Genomic DNA, 12097 nt, shown 5'->3' with positions numbered 1-12097 from the left:
CAGTCATCACTGGCCCCTTTGCTCGCACGCCACAGGCTATATCACAACAATCGCAGGCCACAGATCATGGTTCGAGAGTGGCAAGTCCTGCGAAAAAGATCCTAATTCTCAGATGCAGCCTGGGGGCCAGTAGAAACAAAAGCCCTGTTCCCTTGACTCACCTCCACCAAAGGCTGGTCCCGTCGGTGACAGATCTCAGGGCTGAGGGCTGTGGCTGGGTGTCCGTGAGCAGAGGGCACAGGTTGGCTGTCAGTACTGCAGTAATAAGCAGGTCCTGGACGCTGCGCTGGTTTCTGTTTGGCAGGACGGTGGCTGCGACCAACATGAATGAGACCAGCAGCCGCTCCCACGCCGTCTTCACCATCGTCTTCACACAGCGCCGGCACGACCAGATGACCAGCCTGGACACAGAGAAGGTGTGTGTGTGTGTGTGTGTGTGTGTGTGTGTGCGTGTGCGCAGCGCGTGCACACGCACGCTTGTATGTGATCACACACATATTTTTTTTGTGTGTGCATGTCGTGGGAACAAGATGGAACAACCTTGTCTGAAAGTACACATACATGTATGTGCATTCCTTTTCAAATCAGAACCATGACTCTCATGAAATCTAATTTCTCAAATCAGATTGCAGTAGCTTGTGGAGAACTCCCAAACAGCCTTGTTGTTTTAGCTTATCTGTGAGCTGCTGTTCACACTGAGCCAGCAGTTCATAAAACCTGTGTTTTTTTTATGAGGCCATCTTTCAAATAGTTTGAACTTTCAAAGGCCCTATCTGTCCTCATGTATAGGACGTTACAGCAGTTGTCACCTTTTACCACATTTTAACATTTACTGATTCTTTACTGCCCTCTGGTGATAGACTCATGTAACAACAGCCTTTGGTTTCCCAAATACATTGTATCCCAGATGCATTCTTAGCTTGGTGTGTGTTTTAAGTTCTCAGACAGTGTGTACATGAGTTTGTATTATTGAAAATGAGTTGGCAGTGGAGGTTGTTATTCTGAACCTGTCTCTGTCACCTGTCCTTTCCCCCGGCAGGTCAGTAAGATCAGCCTCGTGGACCTGGCTGGAAGCGAGAGGGCTGACTCCTCAGGGGCAAAGGGCATGAGGTTAAAGGTGAGCACAGAAGGTGGCCAGCCTTAGCTGGAGAGAGCAGAGCAGGGCAGACCTGCCGCCGGCTCATAACAGCCTAATCAGGTTTAAAACCAGGAACAGATTGGACCAGTGTTTGTTTTTTGTTTTTTTTAAAGTGATCTGGAGATAATATCACATGCCTGACCTCCACAGCTATGTGGTGCTGTCTGACTGTGTCTGACTGTGCTCTGTCACCCCCTGCAGGAAGGAGCCAACATAAACAAGTCCCTGACCACGCTTGGGAAGGTCATTTCGGCACTGGCAGAAATGGTGAGTCCATGCTTGTTATAGTGATATAAGCACAACATTTGGCGGCATATGGCGGCAGTGTAGCATAGTGGTTAAGGAGAAGGACTTGTAATCGAAAGGTTGCTGGTTCGATCCCCGCTGGGACACTGCTGCTGTACCCTTGGGCAAGGTACTTAACCCACAATTGCCTCAGTAAATATCCAGCTGTATAAATGGATAACATTGTAAAAAAAAAAAAAAAAGAACTGTAACCTATGTAAGTCGCTTTGGATAAAAGCGTCTGCTAAATGAATAAATGTAAATGTAAATGTAAACATTTAAAATCATAATGTAGCTCTGCTTACTCCACCTCTGCCCCCCCCCTGTGGCACTCATAGGATTTCTCCCTTACAATAGTCTTTAGGGGGCTCGTCTGACATTAGTGGACGCCCACTAATTTCACAATGCACCACCACCCCCACTCAGTAGGTGGAAGTAAAATTCTGTAGACCACGCCCCCTCCCCCTCAGTCCCCCCTCCCTTCGGTCATTCAACAGTTCCCCTTACTGCATTGCGTACTCCTACTATGCAGTCTGTACTATACTAAATGGAGAACAGGGGGTAGGCCTGGTGCTAGCCAGGGGAAAATTTCTTCTTTTTTTGCCTTTTGCTTGTTTGACAGTATAGAAAGTCATATGTTCATATGTTCAGTTGTCAACATCTTTTTGTATGCATACATCTGGGGCCTTAAAGCAACAAAATGAAAACTTCAAAGCTACATGCTCCCTGATGCCTGATTTCCCCCTGCCCCTCCCTTTCATCTTCAGAATTTTCCAGATAAAGAGTACAGGAATTAACACATTTAAAGCATGCAATATCCTGCAAAGAAACACCCCTGAGTTACAAAGTTCTGAGAGCCAGCAGGACATCGACTCAGATGTTCAATCACGAACCCAGTGAAGAGTTCCTGCCGGGATCATAAGTGATGTGTTATGTCAGGTCTTCTTCCTCTTAACGACTCCTCTTCCTCCTCCTATTCCCAGCAAAGCAGCAAGAAGAAGAAGTCTGACTTCATCCCATACAGAGACTCCGTGCTGACCTGGCTCCTGAAGGAGAACCTGGGTAAGACACAGAGAGAGACAACAGGAAACTTGTCACTTTTTCCATTCTTCTCCGCTTTGCTCATGGTGTCACATGTGTGTCTTTGCACATTGAGACCAAATGGTCAGTTGTTCAGATATTTGATTTGAATGTTAGATTGTTGTAATCATTTATCAGTGATGTGAATCTGGGTGAAAGGGCTTGTTCTGACCCTGCATTCATGCATCTGACAGGTGGAAACTCTCGCACTGCCATGATCGCCGCCCTCAGCCCAGCAGACATCAACTATGAGGAGACGATGAGCACGCTGAGGTATTGCTTTGGCCCGCAGTGCTCCCTGTCTGCCCCTGCATTCCCACAATCCCCCACTCTTCCACAAGTGCCCATGTCTTACTATGGCAATTTGCATATGCTGTCTTTGAGCTTTGAGGTACTGATTCTGATATATCTGTGGGGCAACAAAGCAGAAGCTCTGTGTTAGCGGTTACTGTAGTGGACTGCAGTGCTGTTGGCGTACATATGAGGGAGTGGCAGTTGCAATGTTGGAATTTTTGACCAAGCTTCCCACCTGCAGAAGAGGTGAGCTGCTGTTCCAGGTGTGTGTGTGTGTGTGTGTGTGTGTGTGTGTGTGTGTGTGTGTGTCTGTTGCCCCTTTTCCACCAAGGCAGTTCGAGGGCTGGTTCGGAGCCAGTGCCTAATCTCGAACCAATTCTTCGCATTTCGACAGCCAAAGAACCGGCTCTCGGCCAGAAAATCTGGTTCGAGAGCAGCACCAACACTTTGCTGGTCTAGAACAAAGAACTGCTACGTCAGGGGCTGGGGGCGGGATTATCGTGACCAGTAAGACCAACTAAAACTTTGTGACCGCCATTTTTAAAAAAATTCAGAGCTAGTGTATCATCTAGTCTGCCTAAAACGAAGAAGAAGAAAAAACAGTTTTATTTTTCAAATGTTTCGCCTTGTTGCCAGCCAGCTATGTATTTCTTAGCTGGTTAGTGAGCTACTAATTTCTCACATCAATGTTACATTTGACGTTCGTATCACTGATGTGAGAAATTAGTAGCTACGCTTGCTTGGTTAATGATAGCTGACCAACAGCTAGATAGCCCACTACTGTAACCTTGGTAACAGTAGCTAACGTTAGCATGCTACTTTCTCACATTGACTCACCTACCAATGTCACTTAACATTTGGCTTCACAAAAGGCTAACATTGCATAAAGTGTAGTGGACAAGTTTTTTTTTAAAGCACTGTTCTCTTGTTTTTGTTGTTTGTTCCCGCTAGCTTGAAGTAGCGGCTGCAAGCTAGCAAAACACTATGCTCACGAAACACCACAGATTGTCTGAAATTTGTGTGCTATTGCAAGAACTACAGCATGAGATTGTTTAATTAATAAGGATGGCAATTTGAATAATGTAGTGGCAAGTAATCCCAAAGCTTTCTCTTAAATGTGTCACATAGCTTTCTTGTGTTACAAAATTCAAATTACAAAATGGAGCTAAATTTAGTTAAATCGATTTAAATTACTGAGAATAAACTTTTAGGTTAGGTTGAGTGCAATGAACAATAATGTTTAGAACACAGACCTCACAAAAGCTGTGATGTGTCATGAGTGTCATGTGTCATAATTCACAGATTAAACCAATTGCATAAATAGAGTAAATGATTATACTTGCAAAACTACAATCTGCCCTGTTTTGCGAGCATAATCATTTACTCTGTTTACGCAATTGGTGTTATTCTGTGAATTATATGTTTTTTTGTTAATCAAGAAGGATAAAGGGGAACAGGTTGAAAGCAATGATAGATTTCAAGGTAGTGTTTGGGCTTCCCTTGTTTCCAGCTCGCCAGCTAGCCACCACTGCTAGCTTGGCGCTAGCGGGAAAGCGGAGACGTATAGAGATGTATACAGTGATGTAATGACTTGGCTCTATGGTGGCTCTCTAGCCCGTGGAAAAGCAAACTGGTTCTTAGAACATTTGCAAGTTGAACTAACTCTGAACTGGCACTAGCAACAGCCCAGAACTCGCACCTAGTTCGTGTTGGTGGAAAAGAGGTGTCTGTGTGTGTCTCACTCGTCCCTCCCTCCCTCAGGTACGCTGACAGAGCGAAGCAGATCCGCTGCAATGCTGTGATCAATGAGGATCCAAACGCCCGTCTGATCCGCGAGCTGAAGGAGGAGGTGAACCGCCTGAGAGAGCTGCTGTTCTCCCAGGGCCTGAGCTCCGAGCTCATCACCGCCGCAGGTACACACACACACACACATACAATCATGTACACACTCACGCTCACACACACACACACAATATCATGCACACACATGCTCACTCACACAGGGCCTGAACTCCAAGCTCATCACTGCCACAGGTACAGACACACTCATATACACGCATATACATACGTACACACGTGCATACATGCATAGTATGGCATGTTCATGTATACAAACTCAGGCACAGTCACTCATGTACCCATGGCCTGAGCTCAGAGTGCATGACTGCTACAGGTATGAACACACACTCATATACATGCTCACACACACACACACATAGTAGTGCACAAAAATACACATGCTATAGCACACTCACAGACTCTCACACACACGAATACACATATATTGTCATTCTGTCACCTCATACATACTCATTCTCATATGCATACAGCAACGCATACATACTCATCCTTGCCTTTTTCTGTGTGCACTAATATGAGCTAACGTCAGCTAAGCTAAGGCAGTTACAGCCTCAGTGTTAGTGGGCAGTATTTATGTGTCCATTCCTCAACACATAGTGAACATACCATTCCAGTCTGAACTGTTCCCACGCCCCCCAGGCTACGAGGTGAACAATAACAACCGTGGGCCGGCTGCGGGGCTCACTGCCCCTCCCCCAGGTGCTGGGACAGCTGGGAGCGGAGCCCCGTCCTCCCAGCAGCTCTCTGCCCTCGGGTCCGACCACACCCCCGACGGCGACCCCAACGGCACCGACCTGCCCCTCGGCCACCCGGACGAGTTCACCGGTCAGGAGGAGCCGATCAGCAAGGAGGAGGCGGTGGAGCGGTTGAAGGTACGGCCTGATGGGGAACTGCATCTCCGTGTTCCTGTCCCTGCATTTGCAGTGGCGCTCACACGCGTGACCGATCCTTCTCCCCTCCGCAGGAAACGGAGAAGATCATCGCCGAGCTCAACGAGACCTGGGAGGAGAAGCTGCGCAAGACCGAGTCCATGCGGCTGGAGAGGTGAGGCGTGGACGCCCCCCCCCCCGTTACCTCTGAAATCACGCAGAACCCCCTCCAGCGCCAGCCCTGCCAAACCCCGTCTCCCCCTTTTGTATCTCTCATCCCTCTTTCCATCACACTCTTTCATCTGTCTCTTCTCTCCGTGAAACTTTTTCCTTTCTTTCCATCCCTGTCTCCATCACACTCTGTCTGTCTCTTTCCCACTTCTCTCCCTTCCCCTTCACCTCCTGTAGTGGTATGGAGCAGGGCTCTTAACCAGAAAGTTGCTGGTTTGATTCCCCACTGGGGCACTGCTGTTGTACCCTGGGGCAAACTACATAACCTGCCTCAGTAAATATGCAGCTGTATTAATGAATAACGTGGAAGAATTTTACCCTAAATAAGTGGCTGAGAATAAGGGTCTCTTAAATGACAGTTAAGTAATGAAATGTAATGTGATCTCCTCATTCTGTCTCTTCCTCCTCCCTCCAGAGAGTCCCTGCTGGCAGAGATGGGTGTGTCCATACGAGAGGATGGTGGCACGGTCGGCGTCTTCTCTCCCAAGGGGGTGAGTTGCTGCCCCACCACGCCAGCACCCCAGGTTCCAGGTGAGCCCCCTCACCTGCCCCTTCCCCCCAGTTCACCCGTGTGGCTGACTGTGTCCCCTGCCTCCCATTTCAGACGCCCCACCTGGTGAACCTGAATGAGGACCCACTGATGTCCGAATGCCTGCTCTACTACATAAAGGAGGGGGTGACCAGGTGAGGCACGGAGTCCATGCTACCCCCTGTAAGGGTGGGAGGCGGAAGGGAGGTGTCCACTGACCCAACCGTTAACCTTAAACTGATGACTCTGCATTAGCCTCTTCAAAGGAGCAGTAACCAACACTTAAATCCCACGCCTTTTAGCTCATAGCAAATGTGACATTCATTTTATACTGATTGAACCAAATCTTAAGTTCTGGGACCACGTTGAAGGCGCCATCTGTTTAAGTCACATGGATAGTGCTAAGTGCAAGTTTGTTACTCCACTGTTAATAAGGAAGAGGACACCACCAGATTGAACAGTGTATCTAGCGCTGGGATTCAGTGCTATCAAAACTGGCACTTTAGGTATGAGTTTGAATTAACAATCACAAATTCAGGTCTACCTCACATTTTGCGTAGTAAAGCAAAGTTTTGCGCAAATAAACAAGGCAGTGGATTAAAATTCACTGTTCCCTCACCACAACACTGAGTTGAGCTGTAATCAACTCAATGAACTGGTTTTCGCTTGATGTGTTGTAATGAACAGGTGGTGGTTAAGAAGGTGGGCCTGCAGGTTTGATTCTGAGCCGGGGTACTGTTGTTGCACCACTGGGCAAGCTGCTTAACCTGGCTTGCCTCAGTAAATGTAATGCTGTAATAATGGATAACACATAAAAATGTTAGCTATGCTTCTTTGGGTTAGGGCCTCTGCTAGGAAAATATGCACTGTAGTTTTCCTCACAGACACACTTTCAAACCCACAGGGTAGGAAAACTCATTTAGGCGCCTTTTAAAAATTCCAAGTGCAGAGATACCTGTTCAATGGCAGCAGGTGTGGTCTGTCTAGTGTGTCTGTCCAACAGTACACTGTTCTGTGGCCATTGTGTGTGTGTGCATGTCTATATTGTCTGTCTGTCAGTCAAACCACCTGCAGTAAATGTCCAGTTCAGACATTCAGGTTTTATCCAAGACAGTTGTAAGGATGTGGGTTTGGATATATAGTGTGGATCTATATTATTGACTTTATTTGTTTATTGTCTGTTTCTGTCTTGCTTTAGTCTGGACTGTAAAGCACTTCGAGCTTTATGCACAATAGGTGCTGTGTAACTGAAGTTTATTGATATATGGGAAGTGGCCCCTGTGGGACTCGCTCTGTGCCCCTGCTATGTAACTGACAGCTCCCCCCCACATGTCTCCATGTGTTCCAGGGTGGGACAGAAGGACGTGGACATTCGCCTGAGTGGCCAGTTCATCAAGGAGCAGCACTGCGTCTTCTACAGCAAGGTCAACGACAACGGGGAAGGTGAGGCCGGGCCCAGAGGCCACTCTGATCCTCTGACCCGCTTACCCTCCACAGGGAAGGAAGGGGTCTGATTTCATTTCACTAAATGAAATCAGACAATGTTGAATTTGGCAATTTCTACATATTTAAGATCACCTGAAACTGTATTGTGGTCTTCCACCACCTCCTGTTTCACTGGGGAATAAAACTGAGGTAACATTCATGTAAAATCCCCCTCAATTCAATTCAATTCAGTTCAGTTCATTTTCATTTGTATAGCGCTTTTTACAACACAAGTTGTCACAAAGCAGCTTTACATTGTTCCCAGGCCTGAGACCCCCTGAGAGCAAGCCTAAGGCAACGGTGGCAAGGAAAAACTCCCTATCAGGAAGAAACCTTGAGCAGAACCGGGCTCAGAGGGGGGGCCCATCTGCTTCTGGTCGGCACTGGGCAGATAGAGTTAAAGACAAGTTATACAATGTACTTTAAGACATTTAAGATTGATAGACAATAGTAATTAACAGCAGAGTGATTATAAGAATGTCGTCTAGGATGTCCGGTTCTTGGAACGCAGTTGGCTTTGATCCCCTTGGCATCCATCACCATGGGAAAAGCCAAGGAATTGTCCATTCAGAAGAGACAAATGATTGTAAACCTACACAACTCAGGAAATGGATATAAAAATACATAAATAACAGAATATACCAGTAAGCACTGTCAGGGCAATAATACCCCCACCCCACAGCAAGGAGGGCCATTCACTGATCACAAGCTTGGGTATCTGTGCACCCGTCCGTTCCAGGATCAGTTTTTGCCTGACAGTCCCATGTTACAGACCAAAGGCATTCTTCTCCCTTTCTGCCCTCCTCACCCTTCCAACTGAGCCCTGATCTGAGATCATTGCTGCCGGTGTTGGGAGGAAATGTTCAGAGTTCAGCCTCTGAGCGGTACATGGGAGCTGTGGGTACACATAAAGTAACAGACACAGTTGTGATGACACTCTGTTTCTCTCTCCTCCTTGGTAAAGCTTGCCAGGATTATATTCAGGTACTGTTTAATGTGAGCATGTTTCCAGTGGCCTGTGTGGTGCTGCTACGATTCCCACCCCTCCCATTGTCCCCTCCCCTGTGCCTCTCCCTGAACCCCTGGCCTTGCCACTGCTGTGACCCTTTGTCCCCCCTTCATGCCAGCGAATTCCACATTCATTACATCCGTGTTCTCTCAGTAACTCTCATCCTTATTTTATTTCTTCTCCTTTCTCCCCCTCTCTCTTTCTTGCTCCCACTCTTTCTTTCTCTTTCCGGCCACTCCCTCTCTCCCTCTCTTTCTCCATCTCTTTCTCCCTTGCTTCTCTCTCCCTTGCTTTTCTTTCTCTCTGTCTCTCTCCCTCCCTCCCTTTCTCTTTCTGCCACAGTGGATGTTACATTGGAGCCCCTGGAAGGTGCAGAGACCTATGTGAACGGCAAGCAAATCACAGAGCCCATGGTGCTCAAGCAAGGTGAGCTCCAATCCAGCAGGGGGTGCTGTTCCTCTGCAGCATAACACCAAGCTCCACACCCCACACAAACAGCTCACACCACTGGAATTCAGATCCATGTTACCTGTGAACAGTTCTCCACAGTAATGAGAGGGTCAAACGTACCTTAGGGCCGAGCTTGTCCTTTGAGCTCTTCAGGTCCTGTGTTTGGACCAGAGGTTGCTTTAGACTTTCTCATTCTCTCTCAGGGTCGTAAAAATTCCATCATAATCTGTCATAAAACTTCCATAATCTATTATTACCTGTCATTTTAATTTTCATTTTTTAATGATAATAAGGCATATTTAATAGTATTTAATTTTCATTCATTCATTTTCATTTTTTAACAATTAATATACAGAACAAGCTTACGGATTATGCATTTATAAAGGCATGGAGAGAAAAGATGAACAGAGACACCGACCGTGAGGTCACTTTTCATGTCAACGCCACACGGGTTGGGTGCCAATACGGCACCGGTTCCTATACGACCGGTATCTACCGGACCGAATCGCAACGCAGATTTCGGTGCCATTTAAATGCCTGAGCGCTATCGACTGAAATATTTACCCTCTGGTGCTCCAAAACGGACATTACAGTACTGTAAACTGTTATTTAGCATTAAAGCTTTGTAGCTGGGTTAGGTTTTATGTATGTGAATTTGTTGTGTAAATGTGTTAAGCCTTTTGTATTTATTTATATGATTAAGTATATTTTATACAGTTAATATAGCCTTCAATTTCAAGTTCAAATTTGCCTTAGTAATAAAAAAGCCATTCTTTAATGTTGTCGACCGTCGTTTTGTGCTTTTTTTTTTTTACCCTTTTCGCACGTAACTTATTTTATGCTATGTAGCACGCGTGATACGCATGGTTCGTTGTGTTTTCGTTAGTGTTATTAAGCTTCTCATAGTTTTCACTGCCGCATTTGCTATATTTTTAAATGTTAAATCACTGTTTCCTCAAATCTAGAATTCGCTAGAATTTTTTTCCAATCTCATGTTCTAATCGCACCGGTTTTAGCATGTGCGCTAAAGGGCTGATCACACCGATGTGACCGTACAGGCATTGTTTAGGCACCGGTACCGTTTTAAAAGTATCACTTTAGCACCGGTATGGGAAAAAACCCAAACGATACCCAACCCTAATCTTCCCTCCTCAGCCACGTGAATTCCTGCTCCCACTGAGCCCAGTACTCCCTCTTGACCTCCTGCCACCTTCTTCCCCCATAACATTAGCTGCCGCTGGCTGATAAAATAAATTATCAGTATTACTTCCTTGTCCTTCATCCTCCTCCGCATCAATCCCTCTTTTTTCACCTCGTTTATCAACGCCATCACAATTACTGGGCTTTTTAAAGAAACTTCGGACACTCAGCTGCCATGACATTTTGCAGTGGTATGTAGCGTTATAGCCTACCAATGCGATGGCTAAAGCCAGCTAGACAACAAGGTCATACACGTGAGATCAAAGACAAGACTAGACAATAGCTAATTAATATGCACAATAGCCATCAACTGCACAGGGGTATGAATTACTTAAAGTTACGGTAGATTGCCCTCAAGTGTTCTAATCTGTCAAAATGACGGACAGCCTTCAGATTTTTCTGTCATTGTTAAAAAAAATTCAGTCAATGATGGTAAATATTCAGTTAACCCGACCTCAGGTCTGGACATAAAAGCTGCATGGGTTTTCTTAACAAGAGTTGGTGTGGATGTGGAGTTCAGAGATGTAGGGGCTTCTTAGGGCCTCCACAGGCTTTGTGGGTTTTTGTGGTTTCAAGCGAGCCTTTATTTATGTGGGTTAATTAAATGGCATAATCAAGACAGATCAATCTCGTAGTGCTCTCAGCCATTTGGTTACACAAATATACTTCTGTGTGTGTGTGTGTGTTTGTGAGATCATTAGTGTATCTCTGCTTACGCAACAAAATCAAAACAGAAATATATCTGCTGACTTGGAATGTGCAGTTTTCTACATTCTCGGAATGTGCATTCTAAATTTGCACCTGGGGTGCTGAGTGCTCTGATTCCAAACACCTGGTCGTTGGGGAGCACACCTGTTTGAGGCCCGGCTGCTTGGAGTTCCAGCAGCCAGCAGCAGCACAGAGCGGGGCGTTGATTTATCAGCCCGTCGCTGTGCTCGGGAGGCTAGTGCTGCCGTCCAATCCAGTGTCACCGTAAAGGTGTTTTATTTAAAAACCAATGATTAATGGCCCGGTGCTCGCTGAACCCAAAATGAATAACTTTTGTCCTCTGGGGGATGTAGGCTGACCTCCCCTCCTCCCTTCTTTGCCTGAATGCTCTCTCTTGACCTCCCCCCCACACACACACCCCTCTATCAGGTAACCGCATCGTGATGGGGAAGAACCACGTGTTCCGGTTCAACCATCCGGAGCAGGCCAGGCTGGAGCGGGAGCGCAGTGCCTGCGTAGACCAGCAGGGGGAGCCGGTGGACTGGAACTACGCACAGAAGGAGCTGCTGGAGAAACAGGGTATCGACATCAAACTGGAGATGGAGAAGAGGTGAGAGAAGAGGAGACTGGAAGGGGAAGGGTTCTGATATGACTGCAGTCAAGGTCGAGACTGAATTAAAACTCTCAAAACTTTCACCCACCTGCTAACTTAAAATTCTTTCAAAAATCAGCATAGTAATGATTTGGTGTTCGAAGCCATGCCTGGTCTGAGGACTTAATGAGATCATCTCAATGTGATGAAAATTTGACTGAGCGTAGAATATGAAGTTAATCTAAGTGGGACTGTATCAGAAAAGGGTTGCTTATTATCGAGTTATGTCCTCCAAGGTTCCATACTTGGCTCTTTGCATTTTCCTGTATATATGATTTAGATAAGGGAATTAGCTGAAAAGAGTTAA

General features: G+C 46.3%; 1 protein-coding gene across 2 annotated transcripts in view; it reads left to right on the top strand.

Moving 5' to 3' along the window:
* Positions 1 to 12097, top strand: part of si:ch73-375g18.1 (kinesin-like protein KIF1C) — a 54249-nt gene that overhangs the window by 30104 nt on the left and 12048 nt on the right. For both annotated transcript variants that reach the window (XR_005005523.1, XM_036547792.1), the window contains exons 7-19: positions 305 to 416; positions 1040 to 1117; positions 1340 to 1405; positions 2407 to 2485; positions 2698 to 2776; positions 4559 to 4710; positions 5297 to 5529; positions 5622 to 5701; positions 6173 to 6248; positions 6362 to 6441; positions 7635 to 7729; positions 9123 to 9206; positions 11568 to 11748. Coding sequence is in view for 1 of the 2 variants with exons in the window: in XM_036547792.1 (XP_036403685.1) it covers positions 305 to 416; positions 1040 to 1117; positions 1340 to 1405; positions 2407 to 2485; positions 2698 to 2776; positions 4559 to 4710; positions 5297 to 5529; positions 5622 to 5701; positions 6173 to 6248; positions 6362 to 6441; positions 7635 to 7729; positions 9123 to 9206; positions 11568 to 11748 (1395 nt within the window). In the remaining variant the exon portion in view is untranslated. The remainder of the gene's footprint in view (positions 1 to 304; positions 417 to 1039; positions 1118 to 1339; positions 1406 to 2406; positions 2486 to 2697; positions 2777 to 4558; positions 4711 to 5296; positions 5530 to 5621; positions 5702 to 6172; positions 6249 to 6361; positions 6442 to 7634; positions 7730 to 9122; positions 9207 to 11567; positions 11749 to 12097) is intronic.

This window comes from Megalops cyprinoides, chromosome 16 (genome assembly GCF_013368585.1).
Source record: "Megalops cyprinoides isolate fMegCyp1 chromosome 16, fMegCyp1.pri, whole genome shotgun sequence".
Classification (NCBI taxonomy): domain Eukaryota; kingdom Metazoa; phylum Chordata; class Actinopteri; order Elopiformes; family Megalopidae; genus Megalops; species Megalops cyprinoides.
The sequence above is the reverse complement of the archived record's forward strand: the minus strand, read 5'-3'. Positions and strand labels throughout refer to the sequence as shown.